General features: G+C 40.0%; 2 protein-coding genes across 4 annotated transcripts in view; one reads left to right on the top strand and one right to left on the bottom strand.

Moving 5' to 3' along the window:
• Nucleotides 1-25,366, bottom strand: part of tmem106ba (transmembrane protein 106Ba) — a 470,787-nt gene that overhangs the window by 185,342 nt on the left and 260,079 nt on the right. The gene's annotated exons all lie outside the window — the stretch shown is intronic.
• Nucleotides 1-25,366, top strand: part of agmo (alkylglycerol monooxygenase) — a 61,699-nt gene that overhangs the window by 23,995 nt on the left and 12,338 nt on the right. Inside the window, exons 4-13 of one of the 3 annotated variants that reach the window (XM_072393661.1) lie at nucleotides 71-174; nucleotides 2,165-2,260; nucleotides 4,796-4,862; nucleotides 5,040-5,105; nucleotides 6,958-7,037; nucleotides 7,432-7,566; nucleotides 10,150-10,266; nucleotides 14,851-14,933; nucleotides 17,256-17,361; nucleotides 24,102-24,164. In XM_072393661.1, the coding sequence (XP_072249762.1) occupies nucleotides 71-174; nucleotides 2,165-2,260; nucleotides 4,796-4,862; nucleotides 5,040-5,105; nucleotides 6,958-7,037; nucleotides 7,432-7,566; nucleotides 10,150-10,266; nucleotides 14,851-14,933; nucleotides 17,256-17,361; nucleotides 24,102-24,164 (917 nt within the window). Of the gene's footprint in view, nucleotides 1-70; nucleotides 175-2,164; nucleotides 2,261-4,795; nucleotides 4,863-5,039; nucleotides 5,106-6,957; nucleotides 7,038-7,431; nucleotides 7,567-10,149; nucleotides 10,267-14,850; nucleotides 14,934-17,255; nucleotides 17,362-24,098; nucleotides 24,165-25,366 lie in introns of all 3 variants that reach the window. The other 2 variants (XM_072393660.1, XM_072393662.1) reach the window with 2 other exon arrangements.

Genomic DNA, 25,366 nt, shown 5'->3' with positions numbered 1-25,366 from the left:
TTCCATGGCTGCTGTTAGCTGCTAACCGACTTCATATTGGATGTTGCTGTGTGTTTGTAATTCTTTCCAGAGGTGTCCATCCTTTGGGCTGCTCACCAGGTTCACCACAGTTCAGAGTACTACAACCTGACCACAGCTCTGAGACAGTCCCTCACTCAGCAGTTTACATCATGGGTGAGATATTTATTCTCCCAAAGTACAACTCAGCTTAATTCAACTCAGTTAAATAGAATGATTAATGAATGAAGTCCACACAAATGTATTTGCTGCATAGCCAAGGCCTTGTTTATATTATTCTTCCGTGCTTAGAACTCTGTTTTTGTCCAAAAACTATTAAAAACACATAAGTGAGTCATTCTGTTGCACTGGATGTCATGTTCCTTGATTACAGTGATCGCACACACTGTAGTTTATTTTGAGTCGGTCGCTCATACACCATTTTGTTGCTGTAAATACTCGATAGAGCACAAATCTATTGGCAGTAAAGGTCTTCAACAAATGCTTCTGTTTGTGTTATGTTTTGTGAAAGCTTCAGTGACCATATGTTTTACTTAGACTTTTCTTTAATGCCAATTCGATATCAATTATAGTTGCAACGCGTTTTTGAATGAAAATATGACCGATAGCATCAACCAGACACAAAGCATGAAGAAAAAGACCAACCCTGAGGTTTTGAGTGTAGCCAGGATGCCAGCTGGTATCCTTTACAAGGCTTCCTATCAGGCTTGGGCTGTTTCAGAATGTTGTGTGAGTGTTTTGTCTACATTTGTAGCCCATGTGATGGTATGAGTGGCATTCATTGAAGTTGGACAGAATTACATAAAAAAAACCCTGCCATTAAATACACTCTTTTCTGATTTTGCTCATATGTGGTGCAGTAATCACATCCTAGGTTTTAATTATCTCTGCCTATTTAAGTGAATCTAAACTTTGGACTCGTCCTCTAACTAACTAAAATGTATTCCCAAGAAATATTTTAAGAAAATTATGAAGTATTTCGAGAAACAACCGCCTAACTCGCCATTGTTATGACAAGATATTATAAAATAAGCCCACACTCAAGATGGACATGCACACTTTAAGCAGGGATCTTAAACTCTGGTCCTCAAGGGCTGCTGTCCTGCATGTTTTAGATGTGTCCCTGCTTCAACACACCTGATTCATATCGATGCCTCATTAGCAGGTTTGTGCAGAATTTAACAATCTTTTGAATAGATCCATTTAATCTGAATCAGGCTTGTTGAAGCAGGGAAACATCTAAAACCCGCAGGACAGTGGCCCTTCGAGGACCGGAGTTTGACATGCATACACTAAAGAATATGGCAGGTTTTTGCTCTTTGGCTCCCCCTACAGCTGTGAAATGTGACATCAGTATCATAAAAACAAACCTCTGTTTCAGCCCTAAAAGTGTGGACACATATTCGTGAATTTCTTGTTACGTTGAAGAAGCCACAAATACGGCATCAAAAGCCAAACAAATGTCAAGTATCCATTTAGCAAAACGGTGTGGTGTGTAGCTGGAAACCAATGTCATGATCTGCTGTACCTGAGTCCCCTGGCACTCCAGGGCAGGTTTAGGCCTGGGAATGTAGGTCATTATACTTGCTTTAAATTCTCATTTTTCTATTGTTAATGATTTGGAATATCAAAGTGAAATATCTTAAGGCTTGTTCTCTGAAGCGAAAAAGTATTTTGTGCTCCAAGGGAACTGCTCATTTCGTTGTAAAACCTTTCCTTCATCACATTAATGGCTAAATTATCATAAATGGAAACATCATTGGGAGTTTGCATGTTCTCCTTGTGAGTGTTTGACTTCTCTCCAGGTACTTCCTCCTGCCGTCTAAAAACATGCATGTCAGGTTAATTGGTGACTCTAAATTGTCCGTAGGAGTGAGTGTGAGCCTGCATGGTTGTGTATCTCGTTTGTCTCTGTGTGGCCCTGTGATGGACTGGCGACCTGTCCAGGGTGTACCCCGCCTCTCACCCAATGACAGCTGGGATAGGCTTCAGCCCCCCTGCAACCCTAAATAGAATTAAGCAGGTATGGAAAATGGATGGATGAATGGATGCTCATCATTGGTGCGAGGAGCCTGAAAATTTGGGCTTTAAAGTTGTTGTCTGAGATTTCTTTGACTTCTGATTTGTTGTCTTTTCTTTTCTTCAGATTTTCTACCTTCCTCTGGCACTAGCTTTACCTCCATCCATCTTTGCTGTTCACTTACAGTTAAATCTGCTCTACCAATTCTGGATTCACACTGAGGTAAATGTTACGCCACATGCTACAGATCAGGGTCTTCAGAGTCTTAGCCAGTGACCCTCCCCTCAGATCAAGCATTGAAAAAAGACACCACACTCATTCCACCTTTTCACTCTGTGTTTCTAGATTCTGGTATTTTACAGGTATGAGGTGAATAACAAAGCCTATAATTAGAGAATTAATGTTTTAAATAATAGATTAGAAATAAACAGTAACCACGCAGCACCAGCTATGTATGAAGTTAATCATCTATCAACTTTAGCAGATTTAATATGTAATAATAGAGAGCCTGTAAAGATCCACCTCCCTATGCCAAAGCTAATCCGTCTGTTAAGTCAGGCTTTGTGACTGTTGCAGTGGAACCTGTATTCAATAAAAAATAATGAGATTTTATGAAAGATTCCAAACAGAAGCATAACCACTCTGTCTGCCTTTAAAGTCACTGGGAATATCACTTTTACAATCCCCCACCATCGTTAGAGGGAGTGAATGGATTTGGAGCGCCTTCCATCTTTTAGTGCACTATTAGTGAAAACAGTCGTAATAGTCACAAATTTCTGAAGGGATGTAATTTATGTCTCCTTTATAGGCTTTTTTTGATGTCATGTAATTTACTGGCATGTTATTGGCTGCAGCTTCAGAGCTAGAGTGAAGTGGTGGAGACCCCTTTCATTCAAGATAAAACTCTCATGCTTGGCTGCCAGACACAGTCATTACATGGAAATAATGAATCGCTGAGAAATTCTGTCCAGCCGTGCACATTGCTGCAGTCTGAGAGATCTGACATCAAAATATCTGAGTTCCGACCAAAAGAGAAACATGAACTGTGTGAAAATATGCTCTGTGTGACTTTAAACTGTGAACTGCAGTGACTGACTGAAGCATCTGTTTAATATCGTCCGCAAAAAAATCATTAACTTGAACTCACCACACTCATGAGACTTTCAGCTGCATGGTTATTTAAACTAGATTAATTCTGGATGTATGTGTCTATAACAATAATGTTGTTGATTGAGGAAGTTCATTCATTTGAGCTTGTTAACGAGGGTAAATTACAGCGCATATTTGTCAGCTAACTAAAGGTACAATAGAACTATCAAATTTCAATCCCATAACAAGTATTTCCAATGATTATTTACAGAAGTCTTTGTGTCCAAGAAACGGTTGAAATCTCCAGAGATTGCAGTGAATGTACTGAGGGGTTGCTTTTGTATCTTGGGAATAACTGAGCTGATGATGTCACATGCAGTTTGTAGGTATTACAGGTAAACTCTCTCTATAGAACTCATGAATGGAAACTTCCAGCTAATAGTTCTACGGAGATGCTCCTTCGCAGTAACATGTCCAGCACCGCACCATTTTTCATTAACAAGCACTCAACGCCCTGTCATTTACGCTTGCCTCTCTGCACTCTTCTTCTGCTCATAGAGTGTGAAAGTTTGGCAGAGAGATTTTTTAAGTCTGGAATAAGTTGTTGCAGCCAGCATGAAAACCAGCAGGGAAAATTAAAAAAACAGTGTTGTCATGGAAAAAAAGCTCAATAGAATTTCTCAAGAAGAAACAAAACAGACACAAGATAGTCATTTTTGCACATGAACACCAGAGAATTTTTGGAGCTCATGCAGTGTGATCTGTTTACCACCAAGAGGTATCAAGTGATGCAGAAACGTGCTGAGAACAGCAGATGAGGCTCTTTGTGTTGATATCAGTACTACATGCATCTGAATGTTCTTAATAACTCGTACCAGCATGCACACTCACTCGCACACACGCAGTACACCATCTGAAAGATTTGCTGACACGTTCATGCATTGTTTCACCCGCTGATCTTCTGGAGATTTCACTAAGAGGCTGGGTGGAAAATTTCTGCCAGACGTTTGGAGAAAGAGCTGCAGACATTTCTGTTCACAAATAGCACAGTTTTCTAACTTCTCTTGAACATTTCAGGTCTCCAGTGTGACAAATGCTTCTGACTGGGAGTCGCTGCAACAGGCTGCCACAAGTGTGTTGCCATTGTTGAACAATTTTATGTTTTGTTTAAGGATATTTCTTCACTGCGTCCATCAGCCCAGATTAGCCTCATACAAACCCGTTTGCATTCCTAACAGTCAGATCGGCCTGAAATTTACCCGTGACATTGCTCACAAGAGGATGCAGGTTTGTTCAGACGCTTTGGAGTTCACACAAATTCAACTCTTGCAGCGCGACATTGATACTATTGGTGGAATAGACCCACATAAAGTGAATAAACACAAACAGGTGGTTGTACTGGTTGGGACAGTGACAAAAAATATGGCTTTTTTCTGGAGAATAATAGCTATGGGGTAAAAGCAGCTCATTTAGCAGTTAGGTGAAGTTTGCATTATAAAGCAGTAATCAGAGTTGTAACATGCAGGTAATTTACTGCGTGTTGCAATCAAGTGCAAGAAACATGTACAACAATGTAGAAGGGCACACTGAATGACTCTTTCAATATTTCTAAGAAAAAAATGGAACAAAATGACAAAGTTATGGATCATGTGAATTATTTTCCTTTAGTTGATCACAGACCTTGGACCTCTGGAGTGGATCTTAAACACTCCCAAACATCACAGAGTTCATCATGGTGAGAAAAGTTTCCATTTACAGGTTTATGACAGAGCAACAGTCCATCTCTTTGTTTAAGTCAGACTGAAAGTTTATTTTTATGTCATGTCTGATCAAGTTAACTACAGCATGGCTGATTTGTGATTAGAGATGTCCATAATGTCAGCATTAACCTCACAAAGTGTAACTTCAACAGGGAGGAATATATACTGCCTTGACAAGAACTACGGTGGAATTCTGATCATTTGGGACAGATTATTCGGTAAGATGAAGGGAGTTGGGTTTCCGTTGAGTCCTGATAGTCTTTTAAAAGCAGTTTGAGCCAGTGATGATGTTCTTCCCGTGGCTTTGACGGTAACACAGTGGTAATCAATAAGTAACAATCAGTGATGAATAGAAACTGCACTGTTTTTCTCACCTGTTTTACACAAAATACAAATCCATTCTCTACCCTTCCATTTTAACTGGTGTAATTATTATTGATACAGTGAGTTAATTTAACATAAAAAAATCAAAGTTTTTAGTATAAATACATGTATACATGTTCAGATATTAGCAGAATTGGATATCAACAGCTCGCTTGGTCTGTCACTTCTTCATGAACGGAAACTAAAATGGTGATGGTATCACCCATTATTAAAGTGATGAAAGCACAGCGAGAGGAAACTGTGACTCAGTGAACTGTAGGTTTGCTTGGAGTCTTTGTAGCCTTTAGCAAGTTTTCACAAAAAAACCTAAGTGAACACTAAAGCGGTGATCCCAGTTTTCCCAGGTTTTACATTTTAACCTTTGAATTTGAATCACTAAGAATTTGTCAAAAAAGATCCTGTGGCTCTAAAAATATCTTCAACCAGCAGAGCACCTGAACATCTTTTGGTTTTCTTGGATCTCCTCACAGTTTTAAACTAATGTGAAGATGAAACATCCTCTTTCATTTATAGTTTGACATAAAAATATATTAGAAACAATCAACTGGTCCTCAATAGGTCTTAAATAAAGTAAATACAGCCTCAGATGAGCAGCAACACATTACATATTACATTGTGTCATTATTTATTTAACAAAACTTAAGCCAAAATGTAGAAACAGTGTGTCAAAAACTAAGTGCACTCTAAGGAATAAAGAGGGTAAGTACAAGTAAGCTGCTGCTGCTAATTAGACACTTGATTAATTGAAAACCAGAAAGTGTGAGCATCTCTATAAAAGCAGAAGTTTTGACAGTTTGCTGGTCTCGAACATTCAGGTTAGTTTTAGCACAATGCCAAGGAGGAAAGACATCAGCAATGATTTTAGAAAAGCAACTGGTGCTGCCCATCAATCTGGGAAGGGCCCACAGTTGAACTTGAAAACAATTTATAGTGGTAGAATTAGAAAAGGGAATAAGAGAAAACCAGACCCTCATACCAGCTGTCAACCACGGTGGTGAAGGGCTTGTTGTGCAGCCACAGGACCTGGACACCTTGCAGTCAGTGAGTCCACCATGAACTCCTCTGGATACCAAAGTATTCTAGAGTCAAATGTGAGGCCATCTGTCCCACAGCTAAAGCTGGGCTGAAACTGGCTCATCAACAGGACAATGATCCCAAACACAGCAGCAAATCTACAACAGAATGTGTGAAAAAGAAAAGAATCAAGGTGTTGCAATGGTCCAGTCAAAGTCCAGACCTCAGCCTGACTGAAATGCTGTGGTGGGACCTTAGGAGAGCTGTGCAGAAACCAATGCTGCAAACCTCAATGAGCTGAAGCAACGCTGGAAAGAAGAGTGGGCCAAGATTCCTCCACAACCATGTGAGAGACTGATAACGTCATACAGAAAATGACTACTTCAAGTTATCGCTGCTAAAGGTGGTTCTATAAGCTACTGGCTAAGTGTACTTAATTTTTCACATACTTCTTATTCGTTTTGGCTAAGTTTTGTTTAATGAATAATGACATAATATGTTGTATTATTGTTCATCTGTAATGAATTAAGTCAATTATTTAATTTGATAAAAGAAAATTTTTTTGGTCTTGGTACATGAAACTTGAAAGAGCTTGTACTTCCTTCGTTTAGAATAGTACATGTATATAGTGATATCAGTGTCATGTATGGGGCAGTTTTTTGTCATTCTCAGGTACCTTTGCTCTGGAGACAGAGAAAGTGATATATGGCTTGGTGGTTCCTATCAACACATTTCAAATCCTCTATGTTCAGGTTAGTGCTTCATCACTGTTGTTGCTACCATAAGTAGGCTGAGCAGCTCACCTTCATCTGTGTATGAGCACTTTTCGTAGATGAAGTGTGAGCTCATGTTTCCTTTGCTGGCTGAAAGGCCGTTTTGTAACCATAACATTATTACTCTACTCCAAACAAACTGCCCAGCTGAGGTGAAAGAGGGCAATAAAATGAAATGCCAGGTGGATGTTATAATTATTTTTGCTGCCTTCACCATTGGCAGGGCACAGCATGAGCAATGTCTTGCCCAATGGAGGCGGAAACACTGCTACTTAGGATTAATTGTTGCAGCTATTGCTTAGTTAACATTCGTCAGTTAAATGTATTGTTTGAGTCTATAGTGATGTCTGACTTGTGTTCCTTTCTCTTTTAGTTTTACTACTATAGATATCTGTGGTGGAAGTCTAACGCATACAAAAAAATCAGCAACAAATTATCAGCTTTCTTCAAAGGCCCAGGCTGGAAACCTGGTAAACCACGGATGGGTGACCACCTCAACACTCCTAAGGTTTGCATAATTTCTGAACCAAAAAGAGCCTTAAGCCTTTTGACGTACTGAAAAACGCAGGCCTAAATGAGTCAGAGCATTCCCTCTGGAAGGACTCATACATTTTACGTTTTACTAGAAACTGCCACATGAATTAAAAGCTGCAAAGTCTTTGTAGAGGCATCACAACAAGCTCTGCTTCACTGTGTTTAAACACAGTTTGCAGGAAAAAAACACATGCAGTTAAATGTGATATAGTGAATGTGTGTGTGACAGAAATAAAGGCTTGAGCTGAATGCCTTGGTGGTTTGCTTTGAAATAATTCTGCTGGTGTCACACATTTAGTCCTCTAACTAAAAAGGAAAAAACAATCTCCTTTGCTTAAATTGGCCCTTTAAAGTCTGTAGGGTGATCCTACACATGGAAGGAACTGGAATTCAATTAAAACATCTTGGTTTTATGTAGGTGGCTGCATGTTGATATCTTCCGTTATGGGCAAAGAGAGGAAAGTGTGTGTGTGTGTGTGTGTGTGTGTGTGTGGGGGGGGGGGGGGGGGGGGGGGGGGGGTTGACTGCATTTCAGCTCTTTGACAATAAGCACAGCATCAGACTCTAATACCTACAGGATTAAAGATGAGATGTTGGGGGAACCCACGTGTGGTGATTTGGTTCTTCAGGATCCTGGGAAACCTCCTAAATGAGAGTCAAATTTTTTGCATTATATTCCAAAGATAACTTGAAATGTGACCATAACGCCTTCAGGCCTCATCACGTATTGACACAAATGAGTCAGGGGGATTCTTATAGAAGAATTTTGGAGGGGGGCGGGGGGCTGCTACACCCAATAAATCCTGGATAACTTAGTAGATGAAACACCACAAGCTAATTCTCAAGAGTTTTTGAATCCAGCCTGTAGGAGACTGAATGTCATAAGACAAAATTGAACATTTGGCAACAGATTTAATCCTCTTTTTTTGTGTTGGTGTGATCATATTACTCCACTGCTGCTATAAATGAAGTTATTGTTTTTAAGTCTTTGTTAGATTTGTAAATCTGAACATTTTCAGGCAGTCATAAACCTTTTTTCTGTAGTTTGAGTATTTTCTCTGTAATAGTGAGCGAATGTGTATGCATTCTGCAGTTTCCCCTCTCTGTGATAGGTCTTATTGTTACTGGCAGAGCACTCCTCACCATGCATTAAATGACACAAGTGATTACCAAGAAATAAAGCATGCACTTTTTGTACATGCTGACCCTTGTATTTTGTCATATTTGTCATATAAGGCAACACAATGAATGCTTTTTTAGCTGCTTCATAAACAGAAGTTCCTATTGTTGTCTTCTAAATAAAAAAGTGCTTTCAACTTATTCAATCTTCAGTCAAACAAATCCCAAATGAGTCAATCACTTGTTGGAAACTCAATTAATCTAAGCTTGGCAGAAGTTCAAATCAAGCACCACAGTGTGAAAAAAAGGTGATTTAAGTGAAACTGGCCTGATCTCAATTCTTCCAGTTGACCCTAGCCCTCTCGTTTCCATTCTAAGGTGGGTGCCCCTTTTCTTTAGGAGATCAAGGAGTTGTGGTTATTTGGCCATCCGAATGGCCCCAAACATCCTGGTTTAAGTGCTAGATGAGCACTACTCCTCGATCCTTAAAAGAATAGGGGCACCTTACCTCTGCTAGAGCCAAGGGAGAAGGGGTAAGGGTCAGACATTAAAGTGCCATATCAGATGAGCCAGTTGGAGTATTTTGGAAAGCGCTTATCTACAGAAATGTTCATGCACAACCATCTCAAGAGTTTACTGAAAATTTCTGACAAAGAGTGACAGTGAGCGGACGTTCTCTGGACAAAAATGCCTTTTCTGATGGCAGAGGTCCTAAAAGAATAGAGAGGCTGGTTCAAGTTGCATCCAAAGTCTGCAAAGAGAATCTGAGCACAGACTTCCAACAGTGAAGCTAATGAGTCACAGAGGATTACACCAGGTGCCAGTTCTGTTAACTAAGAAGACACAATGAGCATGAGCTCACTGACAGTGGACAGTGGAAAAGTGCAAGTGTGCCAAATGAGTTTGATTTCTGTAGCGATATATAGACGTTAGCATTAAATCTGGATCCAACTTGCATAGATCTCTAGCTGCTTGAGCCAACTGAGCTTTAGTTAAACTCGACAGTCTTGCCTGGGTATTTTTGCTGACTATGTCCATCCCATTACGACCACTTTATCCACCTTCTTACGGATACCTTTAACCAGGTAATGCACTATGCTACAAAGCTATTGGAACTTTATAACTGATGTTGTTGAGGGTGATACTTTACCTCACTAACTTATGTTTGTGATAGTTGTTTAAGGCAGAAATACCGAGAAATGTGCAACCTGTTTACAGATGTCGTTAATAAAGATCTGGGATACAAGTTTGTCTCTGGACCAAATTATTATTGTAAAAAGTTTGAACATGTAACCATTTACACATAGTTAAATTTGAGTCAACTGATGTTGTAGGAGCACAGGCATGCTGGCCAATGTGAGTATCTGTCCAAAAAATTACTCTGCTAACAAAAAATATGGGGTTTGGGGAATTAAACATGTTTACTTTCCATGTGCAGGTTACTGGAAAGGAAGTGCCTCACGATCCCAGCTGGTCACTGCCTTTACAAGTTTATGTGGTGATACATTTCCTGCTGGTGCTGTGGACTTACCATGAGCTGTTTGAAAACAAAATGGTATGTATTTCTCACATTTCTGAGGTGCCAAAATAAGTGGTGAAACAGTGCTCTCCCTTTTCATTCAGAGTTATCAGTTATATAGAACTGGTGTGCTTTTAGTCTGACTACTGATATGTTTAAGCTACTATTTATCTCACGTAAGGTATGGCAAGGTGGTCCAGACCTCTTAACTTGAGATTGCCTGAGTTCTGCGTGTTTGTTTGCCAACATTATTTCACCCAATTATGTAGTTTGTTGTGGCTGCTTCATGGTGGAGTAGAGTCCTGTACTTATCCAGCAGTAAAAGACTAGCTCGGTCTAACATCATGACAGAATGACGGATCGGCATTCCCCTTTAAAACAACCTTTGTCTATTATTTTCCACTCGACAAGCCAAGAGACCCCCTTCCTCCTTCTTAAGAAAAAAAAAAAAAGAAACAGGTCTCCTCAGCAGTTATCTTTGGAAGGCTTTTTTCCCAATAGGAATAGTTTTGGTTAGCCAAAAAGGGCTGTCACGCCCATCCTCTTTAAACTCCCAAATAAAATGTCCTGTCTTTTTCTTTTCTGATCGCTACCTCCATACGGGATTTTCAGTTGTGGTCCCACACACACACACACACACATGCACACACCTCCTCTGCAGAGTTGAGGGTTCCCCTCCCTTTTGGCGAATGAAACGCCAGCTGGTGGTCCAGCAGTGAACACAAACGCCTTAATTGTCGAGTCAACCATTTCCCAACCCAAATAGCCTTCAGGATGCAGCAATCAGGACTTGGAGGGAAAATAACAAAGTGAGCACTCTGGACCAACAATAAATCATGTCACTGTTTTGTATTTATACCCACATGTCCGCAAGCCGCTTATTTAGGTTGACAATCGATGATACACTGCAGGACAATTTATGGGCTTTGCGTTAATTCGAGGCCATGAAAACACAGCTATTTCAAACAAGTGAAGCCACTCTTTAGTTACATTATCATTAGGTCAGCATGGCTGTTTTATTATAGATATGCTAATCAGATCCTATTAGAGGGAAAGAGGGAAATTGAGCATGACTTTTTGTCTCTGAGAAAGTCTCTATTATTATGTGTATGTTTGCAACATCTGGACATTTGTACTGGCTGTAGCGTAAGTTTGAATGTACTAAATGCACTACATATCATAAAGCCCAAACATTTGGCATAAACTGTCTTTAAGGAATCAATACAATTTGATGGCGCCGTGTCCAAATGTTTGACTGTAGTTTGTGGTTGTGCTCTACTGACAAGTCTATGGTAACCCCTGGTAAATAGTATGGAATTACTACTCCAGGTGGATGTTATTATGTGGTTTTCAGGCTTTTAAAAATATGCCTAAACAACATAAAACTAATTGTTTTAATTAACTGCTTTTGTACAATATTAAGTTGCAGAAAAATTTGAATTTTAACAATAAATGCGAACGTCACAGTTTTTTTGACAGCTTAGATTCTCTGAGAACGAAGTTCTTGATCCTGAAAAATGACCTCAGCATCACCGAACCTCTTTTTGATTGTTGGAATGAGAAAAGTACCCAAAATGTGGCGGTAATTTCTTGGTCCTTTAACTGACATCCACACCAGATCATCAGTGACTGTAGAAATGTGCTTGTTTTCTTCAGTCAGACATCTTTCTACGTTTCATTTGACCTGCACCAAACTAAAGTTCCAGCATCATCTCCGTGTCCACCACAGATTGGTGATCCGTCTCTGAATATAATTTTTATCCAACCATCCACAGTCCATGACTGCCTCTCTTTAGCCCACTGTAACCTTGTTGTTTTCTGCCTAGTGAGAGTTTATGTTTGGATTTTCTGGATGTAAATCCCATTTCCCTCAGCTGGTTTCTTACCGTTTGATCACAATTATTGACTCCTGTTTCTGTCCTCTTGTTTTTAATTTCTTTTGTTGAACATTTTAGATTTTCTGGCACTTTGACGTCTTCCCATGTCAATGTTTGCCTTTTACAGCCTTCTCTTTTTGTGTTTTCTTGCTCCAAATTTTAGACACAGCTGACTTGGAAAAACCAACACCTTTTGTCACACTCTGTGTTGAATTACCTTATTGGAGGAGGTTTATAGTCGTTTCCATTGCTTCCACTGACAGCTCTTGTTTGTTTCGTGTCATTCAGCCGGCTGCAGCAGCTCCTTAAGCTGTGCAGCCACTCTCGTTGAACTGCAGACTAATTTGCATATTCAGACTTGTGCAATTACAAGATGATTCCATAACTTTTTCCTGGTAATTTATTAATCTGAAAAAAATTGGCACTAATCACACCAATCATCATCATAAACCATTTTTCGATTGATGGAATGTGAACAAAATTTCAGTGTCTACATTTGCATTTACTGTAGATGTACTGACTGTCATATTCACATATCCATATATATATATTTTAGCGTGTAAAATTAGATATTTTTGTGTTAATTTCTCTTCCAAAAAGAAACAGCTGAATAAACATCCTCCATGAGTGGTGATTCCATATTTTGTAGCCAGAGGTTTGTAGGAAAATTTCCTGACACAGTATAAAGCTGAAGCCCCATGAGCTGAGACAATTTTTAGCTACTTGTACCTGATTAACTGGGAACAGAGAGCATATTTCTGTGTAACCAACTGAAAAAACATTTCATAACTGACGTGCTGATGTACTTTCTCCAACTGTTGAACAAGCCTTCTTAAACCCTATCATGATAACAGCTGAAAAAATGGCTTGAATAATGAGTTAATGTGCTTCGTCTCAGGGGACAACAGAACAACACTATCAGTCTTCTGCTTGCGGCACAGCGCTGCCACCAGATGTTGACTTTAATTTCTGGCCACCACTGCTGATACTGCAGGATAAGACAGCACATTAAAAATGAACAAGATGACAGAAGCACAAAAGTGCTGCAAATGAAATGTGAACTCTCCCAATGACTCTGAGAGATCTGTGAAGGATTTCGGCTGACAGCTAAAGAAGAAGAAAACGTTACCAAATATGTCTAGTGTGCTGAGCCCCTGGGTTATTAAACACAGATAAGTTCACATAACCTTTGATACCAAAATAATTCCCAAGTCATTACACCTCCTACCAAAAATAATAGTATCCATAGCCCTTGAACTCCAGAGCAGTGATTATTCTCCTTCAATAAACTCTGACAGTTTGGAGTTAGGTCTGTTCATTCAGCCAGATATAAGCTCAAAAATCCCTCCAACTGATTCATGAAAGCCTTAATCGTATCATCTCATGTGTTCCCATTTGAGAACTACAATAATGTCGTTCTTATGGGTTGTCACTCTTGGAAAAACATAAAGAAATACTACTTTATTGCAGCCTGTTGATGGGTTGATTTTATGTTGACTATATACAGTATCTCCTCCTGAGTATGGGAGCAGTGAGATTTGGCTGTTAGGCCCTGTATTGAGTGTCGGAGAAATATAAACCCAAGCTGACAGCCCACAGCATCCTCAGGAGACACTTGGCTTCCAGCTGCTGCCCTCAGCCAAGGCCTTATGTTAGAGAACACAAATTAGTTTTGTTCTTTGTGCGTTTGTGCAGGTCTGTTTGTGTGTGTGTCCTGAATAGCTTGGAAAAGGTCAGAGAGAATCTGCATGGGATTCCTGCTTCGATGTTGGTTGTTTTGGCTCCTTTTACGGGATTCAGACTGCAGTCTTCATATCTGTGGTCAAGTCTTCTGTCGAGACCCATCTGGGATGATTAGAACGTCTGTGTAAACTGGGCATGTCAGTGTAAAGGAAGAGGTAGAGTCCATCTGTTTTGTGTGTGCCAGTGCACTTATTCTGAAGGTTAGACATGTTTTGGTTGGCATTGCCAAGTAAACAGTTGAACAGCCATGTGGTTTATGACTGCTCTCCCTGTAAGGTCTCCTGTGATCGTAACCTGACCAGCCGTGATACTGATTTAAAGCTGCAGTGCGTAACTTCTACGTGTCTATAAATATCCGTTTTACCCAAGCCACTACACGAGGAGATGAAACAACGCTGATTAAGCCGTTCGGCTCCCCTAACACCTCGCTGTTTTTTTCAGTATTTGTTCTTGTTGTATTTGGTGTCGTGGGGCGACATTCCCGCGCTGGCACACAGGAACTGATGCATTCTACCCGGTTTTACCTGACAACGAGAAGGGAGGGGGGAGGAGAGCGCTGCTAGAAGCAACATGGCGGAGAACCCGAAGAAGCGACCAAGAGGTTCAGAAATGGATCGCACTAAAAAGTTCGGCAGAAGGTCTGCTGGCAAAGAGAGAGAGTGACAAAAGGAGAAGACTAAGCAGAATTTGCATCAATGCAAATTTTCCTCGATGGAAAGCCCTGAAGGAGGAGATTGGACTGAGGTCCGACACAGATGTTGCCCTGATACTGCTGGATAAGTAAGTGGCTCTGTTCATTACGAGCAGGCAAGCGAGGCGGGGCGGGTTACACTGGGCCATACGTCATATTGAGGTGCTGGCCGCATCTTGTAATAACGCAGCAATCCTCTAGGAGGCGACATAAGTTATGCACTGCAGCTTTAAGCTTTGGATTTCAATGTATTTTTTCCTGACCACATTTCTCAGTATGAAAAAGTATCAAAATGTGCCTCTATTCTAGATGCTGTCTCAGTTAACCATTCTGGGGATGATCAGCTACATTCTGCTCACTCTCACCTCCCTGGGCTTCATCATCGACCAAAGGTACACTTTTTTGTGGATTAGTTTTTACACAAACATCAAGAAACCATTTGACAAGACAGTGAGAAAATGTTGAGGGAGATAGAGGTCAGGCAGAAAGAAGCAAGACATCTGTAAGTATGTGTCAGGTTTCCCCAAAAGCATCACAAGGTAGATCTAGAAAATCTTACTGCTGTTTGTTCTGCCAGTTGTTTTCAGGTTTGAAATAATTAATTTTACATTTATGAATGAGAAATAAAAAGAAGGAACCACCTTCCTCCCAGCCTGTATGCATGTGGAATAAATACAGTGGCTGATATAAAAAAAACAAAAAAAAACAAACAACTCAGACTTTCTCTGGAGCCAGTTTTTGGTTTGTCCCCTCTGGGCTACTGTAGTTGCAGGGTGACTATCCAGTAGGAAGGATCTGTGCTTTCAGTGGATAAAGATGGCTCTTTTAATTAAACAAAAACTGCAACATATAACTTCACACAAATGAACACATACTTATGAATACTAAATTGCATTTCCACAAATAGATTTGTATAATTGATCAGAATAGTTTTTGAGTGTTTTTCTTAAGATCTGACAACCGATCTTAGTTGATTAACTATTGCAACTGTTAGTACATTGGAAAAAAATATTGCATTTCTTGTCCTGTCCAGTAGGTTTAGGCCTGGAAATTTCCCAATTCCAAGCTGCTTGACGATGCAAACGTGAATAATTCTGCTTTGATGTTTTGACAAAACATAATCGAGAGTTTGCAGCTGACGAAGTTTGTTAACTGCCGGTGACACTGGAACAGTAAAGTTGCACAGTATGTTGCATTTAACTGCCATAAAACACCACAGAATGAGGTAACTTAAGGGGCTCCAAAGTTATAGTAATATCAGTGATGATGATTTATCTTTAGATGTACTGAATCGTTGACAGATTAATCGGGATTGAACTGAAATGTTAGGCACGCAAAAGATCGCAGTTTTACAAATAATAGATAGTCTGACCTCTTTGTGCTTTAAAATGTTTTGAATAAACTGTCTGAGAAGATAATATTGGCTGTGTTTTAAAGGTTACACCCAAACAAAATAAATAAATCAGTCAACCGGAAAAGCCAAGAGTCAGCCCAGAGGTCTGAAACATACACTGTATGATGTCGATGGACGTGGCCACCTTGACATCACCAACCGGTTTGCAAACTAACATTTTGAAAGCTTGAGTTCAGTATTTTTATTGTTGCTCTCTTACTGACGACTATGGAAGCCAATAAACATACCCTGCTTTATCATCTATCTTACTCTAAACTCTAAATGGGTCCAGAATTCACCAATATGACACCATTATTCACCAAAAAAACAATGATTATGAAAACGAAATATTTAAACCCGTTTTCACACATTGACACTGGAAATGTCTCAGAAATGTGCAGAGAAGTGGGTCTGGACTTTCTCTGCAAGTTTTTTTTTTTTTCAAAGACCCACTTCCCAGAGGGATATTATTGGTAAGATTTTTCCCTGGAAATTTGTCCTCAGAGCTGTGTTCTAACAGCTGGAAATACTCAGCGGTGTCTGTGTAGAGCATGCAGGAGGCGTGACATGATGCAAAACGCATACAGAGGAAATCACTGTTTTGCTTACAACATGTTGAAAATGGTGAATTATTCTCCCTGATGACGTTTTTGTGTTGATATCAATGCTCTTTATTTTTGCTGACATCAACACTTGTTACGCATTAATAGTTGATGCTCGACAGTTGTCGACCTGACACTTGGGATTGTGACTGAATCCTGACAATGATGCAGCAGCTCTTACCAGGACGTATACCTGCTGACAGTAAATGCTCTGGAGCTGTGTTTCTCTGATTCAAATGAATGGCCTTATCAGGCCACTGCAGAGCTGATCATTTGAATCAGGTGTGGTGGAGGAGGGAAACATCAAAAACAACATGCAGGGTGGTGGTACTCGAGGACCGGAATTGAGAAACACTGCTCTGGAGGATTATCTGTTATATTCAAAGATGGGCCCTGCCCTCCTTTACCAGTCTTCTTCCTAGATAGCCCGCTTGGGTGCACTCTGGAATAAATCTAGAGCAAATGCTGCCGACATTTCTCACCTTAACTAAATGTAATTTTTCTGCACTTACTAACTTGGAGGATATGTATCTTTTCATGGTTCATGCAGTAAAAGTATTCCAAGGAGGGAATTGAGAGTGAAATATTTGCCACGCCTTTCTTTAACCACAATAAGACCATTTGGCTTAGTCTTCATGTTCATGCTGATGAGTGTTTTGACCTAATAAAAGCTTAGATAAAGCATTCAAAACACTATAATTTCACATCATTGTGTTCAGGCCAACATCAGCTTTCTTGGAGATGCTTCGCTGTGTCGTCATGGTGACAATGCAGCGGCACAACTACATGACGCCCCCCTTGCCCTCTCTCTCTGTTCCCACTGAGGTAAGATGTGTTGTACTGTTTTACAGTGAAATGTAAAGTTAGGTCACATAATTAGCGATATTGCTTTTTTATTTCACTCATAATTTTCCTGATCAAACTTTGTAGCTCCTTAGCTTTCAATACCGCCAAGGTGCTGAAAGTAAAAAATCTAGAAATGTTATGCTACTAGCAGACAATGTTGCTTGCCAGCCTAAGGCGGAGATGTGGATTAAGTAGCAGAGTTATTACTAAGTCAGTCTGCTTTTTGTCTTCTGACCCCTGCCAGTGCCTATTTCCCTATTCATCAGACTTCATGCTTTTCCTTTGGAGACACATGGGGTTTCATATCACTTTTCTCCATGTGTTGCTGTGCATCCCAAAATCTGTAAACACAATCTGATGTGTAAAATTGATGGGGGTTTCCCTTTAGGTGTTGACAGCTGTATAGCTTAGCAGCTTGAGCTAACATTAGCTTCACTGACAACCTTTTCATGGTTTCTGCATGTCTGTGAACAGCTGTAGATTCAAATTTGTGCTCCTGTGCACATTACACAATGTATATATGGGCTAGAAAACACAATGGCGGTCTCTTTACGGCACGAAAATGATCTGCTTTGTTTATCGTGTTTGGCAGGATAACTTGGAAAAGTAATAAAGTGAAATTAGTATCTGCAGCTGCTTAACAAGAATATTGCCAAGATAATGAAATACAGTGCACACGTCACAACATATGGTCCCTAAAACAATGGTCCATCTTACTCTTCTGCCACACTTGCCATGTGGACAGTCTGGTTTTTAACTTTTGTAGGTCCTGATTCACAGCTTTTAAGGTGAAAATACATTGAAAAAATTACAACTAGTATGATGTTTTCCTCTTGTGTTTCTATCTAATCCAATACCTCTTCACCTCCCGATTTCCTGTCTGTAAATAATGTGATTATAATCATTTAGATTATTTGCTTTGATGTATAAATAAAACATTGGCACTGGCCAGCAGAGACAGCCAAGAGTTTAATTTTCTAGTTTGACCACCCAATGGAAGTACCATTAATTATCTACAGCGCAGTTGTTTGTTCAGCTGCAGATACTGGCTGTTGCCAGTTAAAACAGAAGGGATGGCTGCATATATGAGCTAAATGTGATGGCCTTTTTCCGACAACTTGAGCTACCGCAACATGATCATAGAAATGAACATACAGTAACATTGTGGTAAAAGTAGGATTGTTTGCAGACATGACTTTGAATTTGGCAGAAAAGTCGTACCTCAGCTTCTGTTTAGGATCCGTGCAAGCTTTTTGATCACATGACACGGCCTTCATCTGCAGAGTGTTTTCCCAGCCAGCATGAACATAATGATGTTCAAATTTCCATTTGCATTTTCTCTTGAGCCTTTTTTGTTTGCTGGGACTAAACATTTGAGGTTAACAGCTTATGGAAAAAGATTTTGACAAGCCAATCTAACCTTAGAGTTCATATGGGGTGTAAGCTGTTCTGGTGCTTCCAATCATATCACATGACCTTTTAATTAGGACTGTTTAATCTACAACCCTAATGCCCCAAACCTTCCAGCAACCACTGTAGTGAGTGTTCATTCAGAACATTTACAGATCACTTGCATATACAAACTCTAATTCCTAAAAAGTTGGATTTCTGTGGTAAAATGTGAGAATGCAATGAATCGCCAATCTCATAAACCAATATTTTATTCACAATAGACCAAAGAAAACACATCAAATGTTGAATGTTAGACGATGTACAATTTAATGAAAAATATTAGCTAATTTTTGAAAAAGTTGGGACAGAGCCATGTTTATGTAGCGTCTCCTCTTCTTAAAGGGAAAGTTCAGTTTTTTTAACTTGGACCTTATTTCTAGCTGTATTACATTCAATGCAGCCTCTAAATAAGGCACGGAACTCATTCATATTAAAGTATTGGTGAAATGAAGGAGTTTCGTGCCTTATTTAGAGGCTGCAGTGAACGTATATACAGCTAGAAATAAGGTCCAGGTTTTTAAAAAAAAAAATGGAACTTTCCCTTTAACAACAGTCTTTAAACATCTGAAAACTGGGAAGACCAGTTGCTGGACCTTTGAGAGAGGAATATTGTCCCATTCTTTTCTGATATTGGAATTTAGCTGGTTTACAGTCATATTTTGCATTCCGTGATGTGCCAGATGTTGCCAGTTGATGAAAGGCCTGGACTGCAGGCACCTGGATTCTTCTCCTACCACGCCATGCTGCTGTGGTAGATCCAGTGTGTAGTTTAACATTGTCTTGCTGAAGTATGCAAGGCCTTTCCTGAAAAAGGCTGTCAGACTATTGTTTATGACTGTCAGAAGTAATGAAAACATAGAAAATATGGAGTATATACTGACATCAAAAGCCACATGCCTTAAAAAGATGACTGAGGGATGCCAGAAGGGGAAGTTGTCACATGTTGCAACTAAATATAGGCATATAGGCTGTTTCTGAAAAGGGGAGGCAAACTGTGGAGTCTGGACCTTTCAGCTGTGACAGTTCATCATCTCATTAAGGAGAGTGCTTCTGTCTCATCTGTGTGGAGGTGTTCTCAAACAGCTGCACGAACAGTCTGTTCTCATGAAATAGTGCATTGATGACACGCTATGCTATATTTATTTGTGTGACGCATTTATTTGTGTGATTTGCACGTTGCCGCTCCAAATGGATTCATGATGCTTGCACATCAGGACAGACATTTATGTTTGCTACAGTTGAACAGCAGTTCTAGATATGAGATTAAGTGGTGAGATATTGATGATTTTTGGTGTTCTTCATTGTTTATCACTTAATGAATTTGACATAAAAGTCATTCTATATATATTCAACATTAAGTAAGCCAAGTTGTTTGTGGTGTGACATCACAGTAGCACACACCGTATTTACCTGTCTACAACTCTGTGCTAAAATAAGATTTGATGTGATAAACACATAATTAGTTGAAAAGAGCCCTGGTTTCCTTTCTATATCTTCAGAAACTTTGTACATGAAAATCTTTAAATGACTCCTTGACAGTATGATGTTACACTGGTGTGTGTTGCCTGTTTGCATGTGATAGTGTGTGTTGTGTGGTCTGTTTTGTGTGTGTGAAATGTGTTTGAGCTGGGTGCTAAGTCCTGCCCTGCAGCTCTGTGATCTATGAGTCCAGATGTGTCAAGCAATTGACCATAAAATTGGCGTGCCTCTCTGGCTCTGGCAGCTCAACTGTAGATGGAGACTGACCTCTCATTACTTGCCCTCCCTTACTCCAACGGCCTCTTTTATTTTTTGTCTTTTCTTTCTTTCTGTCCGCCCTCGCCGCTTGCCATCTCAGCCTGTGTGAATAAGAGCAACACTTCTGGAACCAATTAGTGTCATCTATTGCTAACTCGCGCAGGCTGATGAGATTTGCACATGAAATTTGCAATCGCTGCTTTTATGTCCTCTGACTCTGCGCCACTCAGGTGTTCAACTGACAAGTCGAGGCTTTCCTACTTTTCCTTTTTCTCACCATAAAATGAAATAAACCAGAATTGATTATAATTTTTTGAAGCCTTGCCGAAAACGTGGTTCATAAACAGTCTTCTTGAGAGTAAAAAAAGATGTTGATTTATGCTGCACGTGCTGCACGGCTGTGTCACTTGGACAGCACTATAAGTTTTATGCAGAAATTTCCTTAAGCAAATCATTAAGCCTCATTTCAAGTCGCAGTACATCAGGTTTAGCTGAATAACTGTCATGCCTGCAGGTGGGGCTCTATGAAAATCCTCACAGTTTACTTGAAATGGTTCCTGACATATTTGTGCCCTTTGTTCTGGAGGTACAGCAAGGGAAAAATTGTGAAACCACCCCCAAACTTTGAGGTACAATAATGATATATGGGTTTGACGCGTGAGGGGAACAGCCAGCTCTTTGTTGCGGAGGGTGTTTTGAAGTTGGGCCAATCAATTAACAGTCTTTAGAAATGGAGAGGGGGAAGTTCACATTTAATTGTATTCAGGCTCACTGTACATTTGGGAGGGTGGAAAGAGGAATGCGAAAAAAGAACACTACAAAAACTAGGTCGGTTTGTGGTCCTTCAAAACCAGTGGTGTGATATACAGCACCCTTAAAGCTCACAGTGGTATTTATAGTGGCTCTGGAGATTTCCCTTGTAAAGCTGCAGGCTTGACCTGTAAACCAGGGCTGCCTCTCGCTCCCAGCCGCCTACTCGCTGCCCAAACCCACGTCTGTGCGGCTCACATGAAGGCCTTGTAGCTTCAGACAGACGATGCTGGTTACTGTGTGTGCGAACGAGCAGGGCTGGTGGTGCACAGGGCGGGCTGTGTGTGGTTACGAGCTGTCTGATTGAGTTGCTTTATGTGTATTTGTGTGTGGTGTTAAATCTGATAGTTGCTATTTTATGTAGACAAATTAAAAAGCATTCGACCATGATTGGCAGTGTAATCATCAGGACATTTCACAGCTGAAAAGTAGACATGCGCTCTGAAACATTCAGTACAATTACATGCACAGTCGATGAGTTATAGTGAGAGTTCAACCTGGACATTGAACTGGACCACAGCACTTTTCCTAGTAGATATGCACTAGAGGGAGTTTGACTTATTGAGCATCTGATGCCACAAAGCTGTGGATTGGGAATAAACGTTCAAATGATTCTGCTGCTTCTAACTTTCTCAGTGTGGGATCATTGTACACGAAAGCATTGCCAAATTCCCTGCACGGACATTGTCTTACAGTGTTAATTTAGGCTACTTTAGTGGGAATTTTTGTCAGAGGATGCTTCGGTTATGAAATTAGGACTTTGAGCAGAGCGACGGTCTGAAATGCTTCAAGCGAGTTTTACTGGTCCAGTTTTTTGTCACAATTTCTGACGCATTAGCCGTCTGAACTTAAGTTAGCTTAATTGGACATTCAGCTGTATTAATATAAAGTTACTATTTTTACCAAGGGATTGCAGAAAGGCATATGCATGCACTATCATCCTAGGAGAGAGCAGAGGCAGTGGGCCTGGGAGGCATAGAGTACAAAATGTAGCTTTGTAAAACCAAACCGTGGCAACAATAAGGTGAGGCTCGTTTTTACATGCTAAAGACCGGGATATGCTCAGGTTGTGGCTTGGTGTGCTGTAAAAGGATGTAAAACAGCCTTTCATACACCGCACCTTGCAGACCATCACTTTTCTGTTGAATATTCTGAATGTGATGACTTCTGCCGGACAAAGAGGAGAGGCAGTTTTCTTTCAAAGATCAATGCTGTTGCAGCAGACTCAGTGGAGGTGAATTTATTAGCTAAAATTCTCTCGCTCATCATTTTTCTTGCTTGTAGGAGCTCATCTTTTGTATACAACAGCTAAAATAAAAGCTATTTCATGTTAATTTGAAAGTAAGAAATCAGCTTATTTATCAGTCATGTGGACATATGTCAATTTAAGGCTATAATCGCACAAATAAAGGGTCAGGGTTGACTTTTCACTGAAACACCTGAGTCCAGAAGAAGCAGGTTAGTCAGACACTATGACTATCTAAGCCCGCTAACACAAGCACATTTGCTTTGGCATGTTTAAGTGCCCTATTATATCATCGCAAGATCAGATAAGCCACAAATTGTTACTTTCATGGTTGCTTATGTGATTGTCATTTCCTCATTTATCGTTTTACTCATTGAAAATAGAAGCAAGAGAAGTCAAACTCTTAAAAAATATATATTTCTTTGTGTGAGGATGTCAGAAAATGCCATAGGAAAAAAAGCCTATTATATAAAATACAGTCTGGAATGGACTGTAATATCTGGTGTTATTTCGTCAACCCTTTGTGTGTGTCCTCGTGCACTGCATGTGTGTGTGTTGAGTATCGGGGGGCTTAAGTGGAGTTTGGGTGGTAATAATCTAACACAGGGTTGTATTCTGTGTGGGCCCCTGGTTTTGCCTAAAGCTATAAGAAAACAAGCTGCAGAGCGGAGCATTGACACCGTATATCCCAGAGCAATTATGCAGCTACTCTCTTAAATGGACACTTGCTGCTTGTGAAGTCACAGTAATTTAGGAGGAGACTTCATAAAAATACATTTTTGGCTGAGATGGACCCCGTCTCAGAGATTCTTATTGGCAATTGCAGGATCTTTTTAATTGATTTTTAAAGGCATCCTTTTGTTTTTCCAGTTTCACCTCAAATAGAATAATAAAAAAGCCAGAGAGGTTTTTTTTAACATGCTCTGCCCTTTTTTGTATTTCTTTTACAATATGACAGAAATGTTTCCTTGTAATAAAAAAGTTTAAGAAGTGGTATATTAGCTCATGCAAATTTGTCATTTGAGAAGCAATTCTAAATCTACGTAATGCCGTTTATTCTAAAATATTTTTTAAAAAAGAACTAAGCTGTTTTCAGACCACATTGGATTTTCCATCTTTTCATCTCTGTGCTGATGCTATTTTCCAATCTCACAAAAGCCTTTTTCTGTCAGACCGATGGGAAAGATAAATGCTCCATGGCCAAAAGAAGAGGTCAGAACAATATTATTAAGTTCATGTCAAACACAAAGGCTGTGCTTTAGCACAATATGCCTTTATCTTCACGACATCACCTGACCTGTCTGTAAAAACGGCAAATCCCGCCCTGTCTTTCCCAGCAGCCCAGTCATGAGTATGCAGATAAGACCACAACCGGTGAGAGGTTGCTGTCATCTGAGCATGTCTTTTCCACTCGCCAAAACTCAGGTGCGATAGGTTAGCAGCCTTTTTTCTTTCTTTTTTTTTTTTTAAGCAGGAATGTGTGGCAGCAAGAGGCAGCGCTGAGGTTAACAGGCCGGTTTGGAGCTGTGGAAACTCAGTGAGCATGACATCATCTGAGAGCTCAGAGGAATGGAAAGGAAATCTCCTCCCAGGGAGAAAATGGAGGGATTTGAAAGAGAAACTCTGGTTAGAACTGTTCCGTTGGAGTAAACAGTGGGGTGGTCATGCATACACACTGTGAAATATTATCACTCAATGTGCAGGGGATCGTGCCCGTCAAATTGTAACTGCTTGGTTTATGTTGTCACACCATTTGCCAGGTAAAGCTATGGAGGTCTAACAGGAAGTGGCCCTTAGGGAGTATTTAGTTTGGCTTCTGTGAGGTTAGGTTTTTGTGGCCAACACTGACTTTCTTTTGTATTTATCTTCCTATTTAGTGCATTAATTCATGGTGGAAAAACAACGTTCAACCAGTTTGTGATACTGCAAAGAGAAACAGTATTTGAGCCTGATTGAACCTGACTATAGCTCCTCTAAAATGCACATAAAGCTCATTTTTCAGAAATTAAATGCCAATTTACAAAGACATCCGCTCACAAACCAAAGGAAATGATAAAAGACTTAGAGTCATAAAGTTCAATTATGAAGAAGTCAAAGCTTTTTACAATAAATCCATCAAAATAGTGCTGAATGAAGGTTAGGAATATTAGCTATCTTTATTGTACTGCAAGTTTTCATCACTCTCTGCTCAGTTTATTAATCGCTCTTTCTCGGCCACGCTCACTGGATTACTGGCGAAAAATCACACATCTAATACTGCAGTAAAATGGAATTCTTCACGGCCACTTTTACACAATAGTTCAAGCTGCAGCATCTTGCCTGAACTGAGCTGGAAAATATGTGCTGCTGCCAGGACGCGTGAGCAGTGGGGGCTTCGAGTTTGGAAAGACTTCAGATCTCATGTTTTGAGAAGCAAACACTTCTCACAAACTACAATAAGAACACTCTTCCGTCCTGTTACTAAGGAACTGAGGCATTACAGTTCAACCAATCAATATTGTCTATTGAAATGAGAAGGCCAGAGGTCACGAATTGCTTGGAGGACTGGGATAAGATACCTGATCTCTGTGTATTGGTTGACAGGAATACTGCTGTCTTGAATCATCCACCTCCTATCCACACGACTAGGTGTCTAATCTTTAGGCCTCTATCTTGCATGATAGCACACTGCAAAAGTCTTTGACCGTAAAATGGATGAATATGATACAAATTGTAAATCACTATGGATAAACACATTTA

This window comes from Leuresthes tenuis, unplaced genomic scaffold, assembly GCF_036924035.1.
Source record: "Leuresthes tenuis unplaced genomic scaffold, fLeuTen1.0.hap1 SCAF_10, whole genome shotgun sequence".
Taxonomy (NCBI): domain Eukaryota; kingdom Metazoa; phylum Chordata; class Actinopteri; order Atheriniformes; family Atherinopsidae; genus Leuresthes; species Leuresthes tenuis.
Note: the sequence above shows the minus strand (reverse complement) of the source record. Positions and strands in the feature narration are given on the sequence as shown.